This window comes from Bos indicus, chromosome 19 (assembly GCF_029378745.1).
Source record: "Bos indicus isolate NIAB-ARS_2022 breed Sahiwal x Tharparkar chromosome 19, NIAB-ARS_B.indTharparkar_mat_pri_1.0, whole genome shotgun sequence".
Taxonomy (NCBI): domain Eukaryota; kingdom Metazoa; phylum Chordata; class Mammalia; order Artiodactyla; family Bovidae; genus Bos; species Bos indicus.
Window position 1 is genome coordinate 48,767,697 of NC_091778.1, and position 16,928 is coordinate 48,784,624.

The 16,928-nt window shown below is 36.2% G+C and overlaps 1 protein-coding gene across 7 annotated transcripts in view; it reads left to right on the forward strand.

Annotated features, from left to right (window-relative positions):
* The window catches only part of TANC2 (tetratricopeptide repeat, ankyrin repeat and coiled-coil containing 2), a 364,370-nt gene that overhangs the window by 127,868 nt on the left and 219,574 nt on the right, over positions 1–16,928 (forward strand). For 4 of the 7 annotated variants that reach the window (XM_019981630.2, XM_019981631.2, XM_019981633.2 and 1 more), the window contains one exon: positions 6,433–6,615. In XM_019981630.2, coding sequence (XP_019837189.1) covers positions 6,433–6,615 — 183 coding nt within the window. The remainder of the gene's footprint in view (positions 1–6,432; positions 6,616–16,928) is intronic. The other 3 variants (XM_019981634.2, XM_019981635.2, XM_019981636.2) reach the window with 1 other exon arrangement.

The window sequence follows — 16,928 nt, forward strand, 5'->3', positions numbered from 1 at the left end:
TTGCCTAACTCACCTTTTTTTTTTTTTTTTTCCCTAGTGGCTTTTTTTTTTTTGTAGATTTCTCAAAATTTTTTACCTAGGCAGTCATGCTATCTGATACATGACCCTGTACTAGTTATTACTCTTCTCTTGGCCTGTTTCCTGCTTGATATATGGACTTGTTATGAGACTATTACTGAGTAATGGAGTGATATAAGTTAAAAGGATGTTTGGAATAATTTTAGGCAAAATTCCTTTGTTTATGAAATATGTAAAAGCCCATTGGTTTTAAGTTTATCACTGTGCTGTGTTTTGTTTCTCTGAGTACTTTTTAAGAATAAGCTTTTAATAACATATAAACTGGAAAATTCACAAATTATATCAAAAGCCTTTAGCATGATAATTCATTAATGAGTTATCATGCTAAAGGCTTTTGATTTATAAGTTTTATTTGTGGTCATTTATGCAACTTGAAAACTTAAGGCAGTTCTGTAGAACAGGTATGGCCTTTGGCTAAAGAATTTCTTTAATAACTTGAAATTTAATATTTCCTAATCATCTGCACTGAATATAAGACTTAGTGAAGACTGAAATTTTTATTGAATCATAATTGCTCCTAACATTACTTTAGTGTCCATATACTTGGTATCCTTGTGCTTTCTCAGTGCAACTTTTGAATGCTTAATTACCAGGTACCTAGCATAATTGAATTTTTTTCGGTGATATTAGCAGTTTATTTTCTCTGCCCATATCTCTATCACATTATTTTAGTAATTTTTACTCTGAAGCAGGACAAAGTGAGTGGTAGGAAAAAGAAAGATAGAAAATGAAGGTTGAATAGTTTGGGGTGCCAGTAGATACTCTCTTGCATGCATACCAGGTCGCTTCAGTCATGTCTCACTGTTTGTGATCCTATGGACTATAGCCCGCGAGGCTCTTCTGTCCATGGGAATCTCCAGGAAAGAATAATGGAGTGGGTTGCCATGCCCTTTTCCAGGGGATCTTCCCAACCCAGGGAACCCATGTCTCTTCCATCTCCTGCATTGGCAGGTGGGTTCTTTACCACTACAGCACCTGGGAAGCCCCAGGTACCGTCTTACATGCTTGGTAAATTGGATTTCAATTTTTTTACTTCCTTACTGGTTATAAAATTGTTCATCCATTCCTTTTACTGTGTAGCTTTTTCGTGGTTCCCACTGAAATGGGCCAAGTGTATTTCCATGCTCCATTGATGTCTTAACTTGGACTTACTTGGGCCAGTAAAGTGTTAGTGAACAGAGGTCTTAAATACACTCTTCTGATTTAACTTGGTCTCATGCAGCCCTGTGATCTTCCATGGGAAGAGCATGCCCCACGTATTCGCTGAAACATATTTTTATAGTTTTTTCTCTATAGCTACAATGAGTTCAAGCACAATTTATAGGGCAGAGAAGATAGAGGAAAAATATTTTTAAGCAGAAAAGTAAACTAGGACATCCATACTGGACTAATTGCAGTATTATTCCTTAAGGAGTATTATTAGAGTCTAAAATTATCAGCCAAGATTTAACATTGGAAAATTTCAAGTGAAAAGAAGTATTTCACTAAATCCAGTGCATTCTTCTAGATACATATATATTTTTAAAAAACCTAATTGCGATTTTTCTTTAACTAGGGAACTATTACCCTGATGATATACCTCTTTGTTTGTAAACATGTAAAATACTACGTGCAAGTGCCCGTGCTCAGTCGTGTCTCTTTGTGGCCCCATGGACTGTAGCCCGCCAGGCTCCCTCGTCCATGGAATTTTCCAGGCAAGAATACTGGAGTGGGCTGCCATTTCCTACTCCAGGGGATCTTTCTGACCCAGGGATCGAACCTGCATCTCCTGCATTGGCAGGCAGATTCTTTACCATTGTGCCACCTGGGAAGTGTAAAATACTATAATTCCATATAAATTACAGTAAAATACTATAATTCCATATAAATTATAGTAAAATACTATAATTCCTTATAAATCAGTCTAGACATGAGACTGAAAGCCCCCAGATTAGAAATCTGTTAAGAAAGAGACTTGACAAATAGGTCTAGGAGATATAGTATTCATCTGATCACAGCTCCAGAGAGAAAGAGAAAAGAACCATTGGAAGAGAAGAATTAGTCAACATAGCTAAAGGAAGGACCTAGTGACTAATGAGAAATAAAAAGTTAAGACCTATTCCGGTAAAAGTTCTGAAATCCAAAGATAAGGAATAAGTCCTAGATTTCTACCAACAGAAGTTTTGGGGAAAGATAAGAGGGATCTGGACTATGGTAATAATAGAAGAAGTGAAGAGAACATGACAGATTTGAATTCTATTTGAGACTGATAATCTGCAGAATAGCTATTGCATTTGTTGCAAAGGGATGTGATGGAAAGAAATGAATGATTACTAGACTTTTGGTTTGAGTAAATACAGAAGACATGTAATATTTTTAATTGAGACAATTGTAACCATTTTATTGTGTACAATTCAGTGGACTTTAGTGCATTTACAGTGTTTTGCAAACATCACTGCTATATAATCCATCACCCCAGAAGGAAACCTGTACCTGTTAAGCATTCAGTCCCCATTCCTGTAGTCGTTCTTGGAAACCTAATCTCCTTTCTGTCTGGATTTGCTTTTTCTGAATATTTCATATAAATGGAATCATACAACACATAGCATTTTTTAGTCTGGCTTCTTTCACTTAGTATACTGTTTTCAAAGTTTTATCTGTGTTGTAGCATGAATCAAGCCTTCATTATTTTTATTGCTGAATAATATTTCGTCATAATATGTCACATTTTCTTTATTGATTCACCAGCTAATGATGTTTGAGTTATTTCAGTTTTGGGCTATTTTGAATAATGCTGCTGTGAATGCCCTGGTTTTTCCTTGAAAACCTGTTTCATTGCCTTTGTGTATACACTTAGAAGGGGGTTGGACTGGATTAGATGGTAATTCTGTGACTAACTTTTTGAGGAACTGCAAAAATGTTTTAGACAGCAGCTATAATGTCTCATATTCCCACCAGCAGTGTATGAAGGTTCTAGTTTTTCCACATCCTTACCAACACTTCCCTGTTGTTGTTTTAACAGCATCACACTGAGTGTGAAGTGATATTGCATGTAATACTGTGTGCTTGTTTTTTAAAAAAATTTCCCCTCAGTTTTATTGAGATATGATAGACAAATAAAAATTGTATATATTTAAGGTGCGCAACATGATGTTTAATGAATACGTACATTGTGAAATGATTGCCACAGTCAAGCTGATTAAGATATCCATCACCTCACATGTTGACCCTTTTTGTGTGTATGTGTGAGAATATTTGAGAGCTACTCTCTTAGCATATTTTAAGTATACAATATATTATTATTTGCTGTAGTCATGGTGTACATTAGGTCTCCAGAACTTACTCATCTAATAACTGAAAGTTTTTACCCTTTGACCAACATCTCCCTTTTGCCTCTACCCCCTAGCCCCTGGTAACCACCATTCTCCTTTCTGCTACTATGATTTTGACCTTATTTTTTTAGATTCCACATATAAGTGAGATTATGTGGAGATATTTCTTTCTGTGTCTGGTTATTAGCATAATGTCCCCCAGGTTCTCTGTTGTTACAAGTGAAAGGAGTCCTTTTTTTTTAACGCTGAATAGTATTCCTTGGGGGGAGAGAGAGAGAGAGAGAGAGAGAGAGTGTGTGTGTGTGTGTGTGTGTGTGTGTAAAATCGCATTTTCTTCATCCATCCATCGGCAGACACTGAAGTTGTTTCTATATTGTGGCTCCTTTGAATAATGCTGCAATGAACATGGGAGTGCAGAGATCTCTTGGAGATAGTGATTATTTTCCTTTTGGTGTATACTCAGAAGTAGGTTAGTTGGATCATATGATAGGTCTATTTTTAATTTTTGAGGACTCTCCATTACTGTTTTTCATAATGGTTGTACCAATTTATATTCCCACCAACAATGTATAGGGGTTCCTTTTTCTCTACATCATTGCCAATACTTGTTATCTTTTGACATTTTGATAATAACTGTCCTAACAGGTATGAGGTGGTATCTCATTGTGATTTTGATTTTTGTGATTGATGATTGTTGATGTTGATTGCTTTTTCATGTGCCTGTTGGCTATTTGTATTTATTCTTTGGAAAATATTTATTCACATCCTTTGCCCATTTTTAGTTAGGTTTTGTTTTTGTTATTGAGTATGGGTACCTTACATATTTTTAGTATTAACCCCTTATCAGATATATGGTTTGCAAATATTTTCTCCCATTCTGTAGGTTGCTTTTTCATTTTGTTGATGCTTTCCTTTGCTGTGTAGAAACTTTTTAGTTTGATATAGTTTCACTTGTTTTTATTGGTTGTACTTTTGATGTCAAATCCAAAACAAAATCATTTTCAAGATGAATTTCATGGATTTTTCCTCCAAGGTTTTCTTCTAAGAACTTTATAATTTCAGGGCTTACGTTTGTCTTTAACCCATTTTCCGTTGATTTTTGTATGTGGGGTCAGACAAGGATCCAGTTTCACTTTTTACATATGATTATGCACTTTTTCCAATACTGTTTATTGAAGAGACGGTCCTTTCCCCATTGTGTATTCTTGGTTCCCTATCAAAGATTAGTTGACCACATATGCATGGATTTATTTCTAGATTCTCTGTTCTCTTGCACTGATCTATGTGTCTGTTTTTATGCTAGTACCAAACTGTTTTACTACTGCTTTGTAATATAATTTGAAATGAGGAAGTGTCAGCTTTGTTCTTCTGGCTCAAGATTACTTGATTACATTAGCTGTTTAGAGCTTTTGTGAAAGATTGTGAAGGAATTTTAGGATTGTTTTTCTTTTCTATTTCTGTGAAAAAAAGTCATTGGAATTTTTATAGAGATTACATTGGATCTGTAGATTAGTTTGGGTAATAAGAACATTTTAATGATTATTACAGTCTATTAACACAGGAAATCTTTCCATTTATTTATGTCTTCAGTTTCTTCATCAGTAGCTTATAGTTCTCAATGTACAGATCTTTCACCTTGGTTAAATACATTCCTAAGTATTTTAATCTGTTTGGCGTTAAGCATACTACTTTAAATTCTGTTCCTTATTGTTCTGTGTTCCCTCTGAGACTGTTTATTTTGGATAGTCTTTCTGACTTGCTTTTTTCATGTTATGTTTCTTTGTTATTGTTAGTTAAGGGTCAGATATTATATATGAAAATGGTGGAAATAATCTGAGACCAATGATGATGTTATCTTCCTCTGAGAAGATTTATGTTTGTTTCTGGCAGGCGCAGGCAATCTGAGATTGCCTTGATTAAATTTTGTGGTACACATTTGGAGCTGAACTTCAGTCCTGTCAAGGCCAGTCTAGTTTTGGTTTATACTCACTCCTAGAGTGTAGCCCTTTGGGGTTCCAAACAAAGTCCCTCTTAGAAACTTGGTTCTCCCAGCTTGTCCTCCCAGCTCTGTAAAACTGTCAATGACTTCTTAGCCTTTCAGATGCCACAAAATGAAAAGTGACCCCACATACAGGTCTCAGTCGTCTTGTAATTCTTCATCATGCTGTTAACTCTCCAGTGCCTTTAGGAAGATTTTAAAAACATATACAGTTGTAGTTTTCTTAGGGCAAATTGGTCTGAAGCATGTAATCTGCCATTACCAGAAGTAGAAGCCAACAGCATATCCGTGGAAGTAAACAACATATCATTTACTCTTTTTTTAAATGTTTGAGCAGATTCAAAAATCACCATATAATGTTAGTCTTACCCACTTCTATTTTCATGTACATTCTTGGAGAAAGAGAATAAGAAATAGTTACAATGATCCTACCAGGAATTACACAGATTACATTGTCAAGCAGGTGAATATCTTCTTTCATGCTGGTCTTATCAAGGACAATTGAAGATTGATGTTCTAATTATAACACTTGTTGTGTTGTACTACAATTATTATTTTTTAAAGATTTTTTTTTGATGTGGACCATTTTCAAAGTCCCCGTTGAATTTGTCATAATATTGCTTCTGTTTTATGTTCTGTTTTTTTGGCCACGAGGCATGTGAGACCCCAGCTCCTTAACCAGGGATTGAACCTGCACCCCACCCCTGCATTGGAGGTGAAGTCCCAACCACTCGACTGCCAGGGAAGTCCCCTGTAATTATTGTTTATATGACTGCGTTGCTCACGAAACAGTGAACCCTTACAAGGAGGAATCCTATCTTATTCTTGTTCAGTTTCTTAGTGCTAGACCTCAAAGTAAGTACCCAGTAATGGAGAAATGAACGAATGTGTTGCGAATACCTTTTTTGTCTTTTCAGAGTGAAGAATCAGTATCAGTATACACCATGCTGAGTCATCCAGAAAGGTCAGTTTTAATAGAGAAAAATTTTAGGAGATGAACCTCTTCTCACCAGCTCTTTTGTCCTGTCTTCTCCTGTTTCACAGGTGGCATCTCCACAGAAAGCGACTGTGCTTTTGAGCCAGACTACGCCGTCCCACCACTTCCCGTGAGTGAAGGTATGCAGCACATTCGGATTATGGAGGGCATGTCTCGCTCTCTTCCATCCTCCCCCTTACTCACACATCAGTCTATCAGTGTTCGGCTCCAACCTGTGAAGAAGTTAACTGGTAAGGACTTTACCTACATTGAGTATGTTTGACAGGAAACCTGACAGTATGCACTCTAGCTCATAGCAAATCTGTTTATGTGCATCTCTGGGTTTTTCCTCTTTGGCCTTTCTAATGTCACAGACTCTTGGAAAGTAGAGCTCCCACTGATTTTCATTTAGGAAATTAGACTAGTGGTCCTTTTGACAGATTGATGTATTTATTTTCTAAATGATCCATCTGTTGTGGACATATTTTTCCAGGCTTTCAGGAAATTTCTGGTTTTGCGAGAATATACTGTTGTTCTGATTGCATTTATCAGCTTGTTCATGTCAGATTACCAGATGGAAATATTGTAATTTTAGAATAATGAAAGTTTCATAGTTCAGTAAGGGTACTTATTTTTTGTTTGAAATCTTGATTTGTATTTTTCATACCTATTTTTAACTGCTGATTTAGATGTTAACCTCTCCATGGTACTCTCCATGTTTACCTCTCCAACTTCTTAAAATATTCACTATAGTATAGGTTGTGGATTGACTTTAACATGATCTCGCAGTATGTATGGTACAGTCAGATCAAGTTGTTAGGTATCAAACTGTGTCTTTATTAAGTGAACTTTTATCTCTTAAAGATTTTTCAGGAAAGAAGATTTAATATGTTAAATGATACTTAAGTGCAAAAGTATGTATTCCTGGGTCATTTTGTTAGATTTCTTTTAATGTTATTAGTTTATATCCAGTATCAGTAAGTTGACTGGCATTGAATGGATTATGAGTGTATGGAGGCAAGAAATGAAGTCATTCCCAAAGGATGTATTGACTTCCTCCTATGTGTCTGGCATTGAGTTAGACAATAGAGTTGATTATCAAACAACAGTTCAAAAGAAAATAAAATGATGGGGGGGAAATGAGATTTTCAGACTCTTCCATCTATTTTGAATAAAACTTGTATTACAGTGTTTATAATTTTCATTAAAATGATAGTATTTATTCTGTAGACCTGCAGAGCATAAGTTATGCTCTTATATTATTTATTTTTGTTTTAGGCATCTTCAAATGACTGACTCAAAGTCTGTTTTGATTCTTGGATTAGGTAAAAATCAATAAAATAGCTTAATAGCATTTTACTAAAATACTTATTCCTTCTGTTATCTAAAAATAGGAAAATTATATGTAATTGGTCTTGAATAAAAATTTCAATGCTTAGAAATTTCCCCTTTTTCTTATAGTTTAAGGTATTATTGATTACTGAAAATGCAAATAACCAAATCTGATGGCTGCCAAGTGATATGCTTGATTTTACCACACAGATGGGAAGAAATAGCAAGAACAATTGTTTCCTTATAGAACTTAGCTGTATTGCCCAAGATTTTAGAGATACCACTTTCCTGTCCCATTTGACTACTCCAGTTTGAACTTCAGCTTAAATAGACAACCTTTAGGTAACCCAAAAGATAAGTACATATAACAACAAAGCCAACAACATGCCTGAAAACAGAGAGGTGGTAGAGGGAAGCAGCAGTAAGTATCCTTGGTTAATTACATGTGTGAACTATTCAGGTTTAATATTTTGGTGCTTGAAAGGTAAGTATCCTCTCAGATAATTTTGTTTTATTCACTGAAGAGATTTTCAAAGCCCTAAGAGTTTAAAGTTTGAAGATGCATTTTAAAATATCCGAACAAAAGAAGTCTATCTCCTGAAAGAGGATGCCGTGAAAACTTTTCTGTGGCAAATTTTCTGCCAAGTGAATTAGGTGATAAAAATCTTCTGGTTTAACCCAGAATGAAATTACTTCGGAATTTAAATTAAAAAGATTATTTAGTAGATTACTCATCAGTTATCTTTCCTTTCCTAATTATATTTTGGTATAAATAAGTAAAAAGAACATTGAATGGAAAAAGATTAGCTGACCATAAGGGAATGTCCTCCAGATAATTGTTCTTTTTTTTTTTTTTCAGAGAATTGTTCTTAGCAAAATACATTAATTGAATATGGCCATTAGGGCTAGACTTACTAATTTATCCGTTTCCATTCATTTAAACTTGCAGCTACCTTATCTTGCTTTATATTCATATTATAACCAAACTGAATTAGTAGGGCTAGAATAGTTACCTTTTTCTGTTTTCTTTCTGACTTTATCTAATATTTAGTCCCCTGTCTCTGCTACCATCAAGGGATTTACTCGTTTTTCTGTGCTCCTTACTTATCATTAAACAAATATTTGTTTAGGACCTACTGTATCAGGCACTGCTCTAGATACAGTAAACCGAGTGCAGGAAAATACAGTTGAAGCCCCTGCCTTCGAAGATGTTTATATTCCAGTTGTGAGGGAGCTATAATAAACATATAACCAATAAATCAATAATTTTAGATAGCAAGTACTGTAAGCGTAATAAAGTAGGAAAAGGGAGCGAGAAAGACTGGGGTAGAGGTAGGTTTCTCTCTATGGAGTGATTGGGGAGAATCAGAGAAGATGTTTGAACTGAGGCTCAGTGATAAAGAATGTGCCTGCAGTGTAGGAGCCCCATGTTCAATATCTGGGTCTGGAAGATCCTCTGGAGGAGGGCATGGCAACCCACTCCAGTATTCTTGCCTGGAGAATCCCATGACAGAGGAGCCTGGCTACAGTCCACATGGTCTCAAAGAGTCAGACATGACAGAAGGTACTTAGCATCCACACATGCTGAATAACAAAAAGAAGCCAGTCATGGGAAGGTCTGGGGTCAGAGCCTTCCAGGCAGAGGGAACAACCAGAACAAAAGTCCTAAAGCAGAAATCAGTGCTGGTGAGTTGAAGAATTAGAGAGAAGGCAGTGTGACCTCAGCAGAATAAGTCAGAGGGGAGGGGTGTATCAAATAGTTGAAGACATGGGCAGAAGCCAGAGTTTTTTATGATCACGGTAGGGAGCCTACTCTGTAGGATTTTTAGCAGAGCTGGAATGGGAAATATGATCTGATTTACCTGTTTATCAGAACTTGATGGCACATGTGGTATGAGTGGCCTGTGAGGGTCTAGAGCAGCGGTCCACAACCTCTTTGGCACTGGTTTCATGGAAGACCATTTTCCCAGAGACCAGGTTGAGGGAGTTGGTTTCGGGATGATTCAAGTGCATTATATTGATTGTGCACTTTATTTCTATTATTATTACATCAGCTCTACCTCAGATCATTGGGCCATAGATCTCGGAGGTTGGGGACCCCTGGTCTAGAGAATCCCACATTCATTAACCATGGGTGTGTTTTCCAGACCTTTAACAAGTCTTTACCTTCTAACAAGTTAAGAGAATATTGAAAGACAATCTTTCTGTTTGTTTTATCAAATAAAACATAACAGAGTAACATTTCCCTATTACTGTTTTTTTATAACCTTTGTACTTTCAACATGTTTGTCTTAGTCCTTCACACAGTTGTATATGAAGATCTATTTCCAAATATTTTGACTTATCTTTAGTCTCACGGGAGTGAGAATGGGGAAAGGCCTGCTCAAGAATAAAGATATGTAATTTGGAGGTTGAAGACTGTGTGTGTGTTTGTGTATAGTTAGTGTGTGTGTGTATATATATATATGTTTAAAGTATATATAGCTCTATCCAGTACAAAAACAGGTTACAGTAAAAGTGGTTAAGAGAGGAATGGGTTCTGTGGTCATGCTACTTGTGTCTGTATCACAGCTCTGAGAAAATCACTTAACTACTCCCTGCTTCTGTTTCTCCATCTGCAGAGTGGGGTTAATGATCCCTCCTACCTCATGGATAGTCAAACCTGTCCCTTGATGGTTACCAGTTGCTTAATACATGCATAAATACATGTATTTGTTGTTGTTGCTAACTCGTGTCAGACTCGCTATGACCTCAGGGACTGCAGCACACCAGGCTTCTCTGTCCTTCGCTATTTCCCAGTTTGCTCAAACTCGTGTCCATTGAGTCAGTGATACTATCTAACCATCTCATCCTCTGCTGCCCCTTCTCCTTTTGTCTTTGATCTAAATGCTGAGAATGTGTGAGCAGTTATTGTTGACAAAACTGTTTAAATTTGGAGAGAAGTTTTTAAAAACTCTATTGAACATTAGATACCAATTTGGAACTTTAAAATCTGTCATGTTTTAAAAATTATACTTTTTAATGAGTAATAGTAACAATGATAACAATTCTCATTTTAGTGCCTGTTGTGTGACATACCATATAAACACATATTCTTCACATGTATCTCCATTTTACACATGAATAAATGAAGCCTTAGAAAGGTAAAATGTCTCGCTCGAAATAATACAACTAAGAAGAGATCAAAGCCAGAATTAACACCTAAGCCTTTAAATTCCAAATGAGGTTCATTTTACCAATGAAAAAAATTGAGGTTTATAGAATTTACCCAAGGCATCTGGTATATCAGTTAAGACTTTTTGTTTAAAAAAAAAAAAAGTAATAAGACATAGCCATGGTTTAAGCAATAAAGGGAAACTAGAAGACCTGGAGGTTGGTCATGCCTCAAGGTTCATTTGGCTTAGTTGGATATTGCTTCGCTTTGGGGGGAGGCACGGAAGAGAGTGCAGAAACACACCATCGGCCCTAGTTAATTCTGTGGTAACAGAATTGCCACTGTTCTCTAGCTTCTTATTCAGTGATCTTTCCAAGATGTTTTTGTTCATAATATCATAAAGTCCCTCAGGGTGCTTCTTAACATGTAGAAATTGGGAGTGCCAGTAGTTTATTCATCAACACTTAATGAATTTACACTCTGAGTTTAGTAGAAGTTAAATTTTGAGTATTCATACTGTTAGTAGAGCTGTAAATTGGCACACTGTTTTTGTAGGACAGTTTGAAATAGGTGTCAGAATTGTAATGCTCATCATCTTTGACCCAACAGTTTTATTGCTAAGAGTTTATTTTATAAATTTGAACAAATTTAAAAATTATGTGTGTGTATATGTAATATTGTTTATGTAGTAAAAAAAAAAAAAGACAGTCTATTTATCAGTAATAGTCATCTATTGATGTTTTTAAACAATATGCAAGCATATACATATCACTGCTAAGTCACTTCAGTCGTGTCCGGCTCTGTGTGACCCCATAGACGGAAGCCCACCAGGCTCCCCAGTCCCTGGAATTCTCTAGGCAAGAACACTGGAGTGGGTTGCCATTTCCTTCTCCAATGCATGAAAGGGAAAAGTGAAAGTGAAGTTGCTCAGTCGAGTCCAACCCTCAGCGACCCCATGGACTGCAGATTTTCCAGGCAAAAGTACTGGAGTGGGGTGCCATTGCCTTCTCCGATACATATCACACACGCATTCATTTGGTCGTGAAGTAGAGAAATGATAGCTTGAACTCAGAAGCAGGAGGAGGAAGACATGAACTTTGTTGTATGCCCTTCTGTAATGTTTGTGTTTCTATGTGTAAAACCCATTCTCAAGAGGCAGTCTAACAAAATGGACCCTGACTGCCCTTTCCTAATTGTGTCGGCTTGTGCAAAGTTGCTTCAAGTCTCTATACTTCAGTTTCCTTGTTTCTAAAATAAGGATTAAAATAGTTGCTAGTCCAGGTTCGATGCACGATACTGGATGCTTTGGGCTAGTGCACTGGGACGACCCAGAGGGATGGTATGGGGAGGGAGGAGGGAGGAGGGTTCAGGATGGGGAACACATGTATACCTGTGGCAGATTCATTTTGATATTTGGCAAAACTAATACAATTATGTAAAGTTTAAAAATAAAATAAAAAAAAAAGAAATAAAAAGATAGTATTTACCTCATAGGACTGTTAAGAGAATTGGATGGGTTGATTTGTATAATGCTCGTAAGACAGTGTCTGGCATAGAATAAGCAGTCCAGTAAATGTTAATAATGATCATTATTAAATTTTAAAATAGATTTGGGTGAAATAAATAATAAAATAGATTGCTACCAGCTGTCAAATATCAATTCTGAGCCTTTGAAACATGACCTTCAAGTAATTTATTTAATTGCCTTAAGTAAGTCCCTCTCCTGTTGTAGGGAGTTAACCTTAAAATACTGATGTCAAAAAACAAAGAAAATACTGATGTCAAATGGATTAGTATCTAGCCTCTGGGAAAAGATTTTTTGGCCTGATTTTTAAAGTATTTCCTACCAATAGGTTGTAATGACCATGTGGCAGTCCAATTTAGATGGTAAATAATTCACAATATCCAGTACAATCATGCTGCAGCCTGGTTATTTTAGATGCTAGCTAAGGCCAAAATATTGTTTTCATTATTCATAAAATGAAATTATTAACTTGTTTCTGAGACATCCTGGGAAAATTGCTTAAAGCTATTTTGACATTAAAAAGAGCCTACATAGTTTGATACATTGTAGTGTACTTATGATATGTTCTTTGCAAAGGAATAATTGTCTTGCAATTTTTAGAACCACTGAAATTCAAGATGTACATTAGTAAATTTTATTAGAAAAAAAATAACAGGTTTGCTATAAAGATTAACATTTCTTAAACATAAAACCTAGCTAGTGTATAATAAGCATAGATAAGTGTTACTTTTCTTTTAATTTTATGCCTTGGATAAAGTGGAAACATAGTTTGAGAAAATTATTGAAAAGCCACTTTGGAAATATAAAGAGCCTGGAGATCATGTTAGTCTCTGTAGTCTGATTTATCTCAGTGTACTCATGCTACTATAACAGAAGAGTAAATAACTAGGTTATAACTAGGGAGTTATAACCAAGGAGCAAGTTGGGCAGGGTGGCAGTGGATGAAAAATTCCTGAGGAGAAATCAAGGGTAGGGGAACTCTTGCTGAGATCTGGGTACTTAGACACCAAGTGTGGGATATTCTTGCTGAACTGACTTCGTAGGATTCTTGCTACAGCTGGGCTAAGCTGAGGCCTTGTCAAATAATTGGGTTTGACATCAAACAATAGGGATGGGCTACAAGGGTGTGTTGTACAACACAGGGAATATACCAGTATTCTGTAATAACTGTAAATGGAGTGTCACTTTTATTACTTTGAGTTGATTTTTTTTAAATTTTATTTTATTTTTAAACTTTACATAATTGTATTAGTTTTGCCAAATATCAAAATGAATCCGCCACAGGTATACATGTGTTCCCCATCCTGAACCCTCCTCCCTCCTCCCTCCCCATACCATCCCTCTGGGTCATCCCAGTGCACTAGCCCCAAGCATCCAGTATTGTGCATCGAACCTGGACTGGCAACTCGTTTCTTACCTGATATTTACATGTTTCAATGTCATTCTCCCAAATCTTCCCACCCTCTCCCTCTCCCACAGAGTCCATAAGACTGTTCTATACATCAGTGTCTCTCTTGCTGTCTCGTACACCGGGTTATTGTTACCATCTTTCTAAATTCCATATATATGCGTTAGTATACTGTATTTATGTTTTTCCTTCTGGCTTACTTCACTCTGTATAATAGGTTCCAGTTTCATCCACCTCATTAGAACTGATTCAAATGTATTCTTTTTAATGGCTGAGTAATACTCCATTGTGTATATGTACCACAGCTTTCTTATCCATTCATCTGCTGATGGACATCTAGGTTGCTTCCATGTCCTGGCTATTATAAACAGTGCTGCAATGAACATTGGTCACTTTTAAAAATCGTCAGTAGGTAGATGGGTGGCTATCTACTGATGGCTCAGTGGTAAAGAATCCACATGCCAAGCCAGATTCAAGGGATTGATCCCTGGATTGGGAAGATCCACTGGAGAAGGAAATGGCAACTCACTCCAGTGTTCTTGCCTGGGAAATCCCATGGACAAAGGAGCCTGGCGGGCTACAGTCCATGGTGCTGCAAAGAGTCAGACATTACGTAGCAACTGAGCATCAGGTAGGTAGGTAGGGGGACTCAGCAGCCTGATTACATTTTAGTTAAGGAGAGAGTCTCTTGTCAGCATATATATTTTGAACAACTAAATGACAACATACATTATCTGACAGAGTTCTTTATTTAGTGTTTGCACATAGAGGATTTGCAACATAATTAAATTTGCTCTTTAGATTTTTATAGAAACATAAGGTAGAAGTTTGTATTAGTATATAGCAAATACTTTTCTACTAATTTTTGCATATTTGAATGGAAGTTATTCATACAAAATAAAAACATTATGCTATCACAGTATTTATTTATAGTGGAATTATGTAAGGTAGTTGTAGTATTGCTGTGTAAATTCCACTGAAATACAGTTGTTCTGTCTTCCTCTCTGTTCAGCCACTACTAGGTGAAGTTTGCAAAAATGACAGGATGTCCCTTTATGGAGAAAGGGCCAAATCCTCTGATGAGGATCGGCAATGTAAAGGAACCTCTGGACTCAGTTACTCAAAACATTTGAGGGTCAGTTGACTTAGCCAAGTATATGCGAAATTGTAGGAAACCATGATAGTATTTTTCAATAGATCTCTTGTCAGTATTTACTTGTGGGAAGTCGTCCTTTATAAACTTGTGCTCGGTTTCCCATTTCCTTGTATCTCTCTAAATGGTCATTGCCTCCTACAATGTATTCTTTTTTGTTTGAAAATCAGTATTTTCTAAAAGAAAATAGTGTCTTCCTAGGAAAATTACAGCATATACTACAGATAAGGATAATTCCCAGCTAGATGTTTTTATAATTTTCCTGTGAAACAGTTATTATTAACTATCATCTGTGTTCAAAAAAAAAGATTACTGAGATGTGTTCTTTTCTTTGATGTACCATTTAACTGGTAAGCAGATGAGCTAATTTGCTACTTTCTTTTTCTGTCTTAGCATTATTAATTGTTTGGTTCTGACTTTGATCATAGAAAACTGAGTCACCTTGGCTAGTCTAAACAGAAAGACTTTTAGTAAAGGTTTATGATGGCTTTCAGAATTTCTCAAGAAGGCCTGACTGCAGTCAGACACTTCACCACCCTACAGTCCTAGAGGAACAACATGACAACCTCTATCACAGTTGCCCTGGAGGAACCAGATGCCTCTTCACCACACAGTTTATCATATACTAATGGGTTTTCTTTTTCCCAGTGTGCATATATGTGTATGTGTATGTTTGAGTGCTTTTATTAGAAAACAAGAAATACTGAAAGTGGATTTACTATTCATTTAACTCAAGGAGACAGAAGAAGCATAAGTAAACATAAAAGAAGTAATCAGAAAAAAAATTAAAAGCAACAATGAATACAAGTAAAATACAGAATAAAATCTTTGATCAGTGAAGCTGCAAACAAGTTCATTGAAAAGATTAAGAGAGTAGAAAATTCTTTTGACCAGTATAATTTTCCATCATAGTGGAAAAGAGGAGAGAGATGAGTTAAATAACTCATAGGGCACATAGAGCAAGAAGTGAAATAGCCACTGATAATAATGTTCTTTGTTATAATAAATATATAGTATACAGGTTTATAGTAGGACCACGTAAAAACTAGATAAATGGAAGAAAACAGACTGTAAAACTGACTCAAGTAAACAAAAATATGACTAGCCCAGTAACCAGAGAAATCGAAGCACCCTAAGAATCAGCAGGTCCAGATGATTTTGCAGTTTTACTAAACTTTTAGGTAATAGTAATAATAGATAATGTTTATTGAACTGTTTCTGTGTTCCAGACAGCTTTACATAGTGAACAGATTTAATCTTCATGGCAATCTAAGTGGATAGTCAGTGGCTTCTACGTCAAAACTTTCAGTAGTGGCAAGCTTTCTGCTTTGTCCTTAGCCTGTTCTTTTGTTGAATAGTTTTAACCATCAATTTTCTATTTAAAAGTGAAAGTGTAGTCAGTCATGTCCAGTTCTTTGCAACCCCGTGGACTGTAGCCTGTCAGGCTCCTCTTCCGTGAAATTCTCTAGGCAAGAATACTGGAGTAGATTGCCATTCCCTTCTCCAGGAGATCTTCCTGACCTAAGAATCAAACCCAGGTCTCCTGCATTGCAGGCGGATTCTTTACCGTCTGAGCTACCTGGAAAGCCCCAATTTACATATGTGCAAATATCCTCTGTTGTTTCCACCTAGTACTTCTGTTCACTCATGACATAAATGAACGTCCTCTTTCACAGGGCAGTCCTTTTATCCTGGAAAGCCATTTTCACATCTGCTTTCTCTAGCTTAAGAGACTTGTTTAAGACCTATCCAGTATTCAGGTGGTACTACATCTGTGTTACTTTCTTTATCTTCTAGTCTGATAATTATATCAAAATGGACATGAGATAATTTCAGAATTACTTTCCTTTGTGACCCTTTATTGACTCTCAGTGAGCATTTTTCCTTTTATTAAGATTTTGTAGAAGCTATTATGATATTCATATGTTCTTACTTTCTAGTCCTGTAGTCCTCCTAATTTCCTGCGTGGATTTACAAAGATTTCTATTAGTA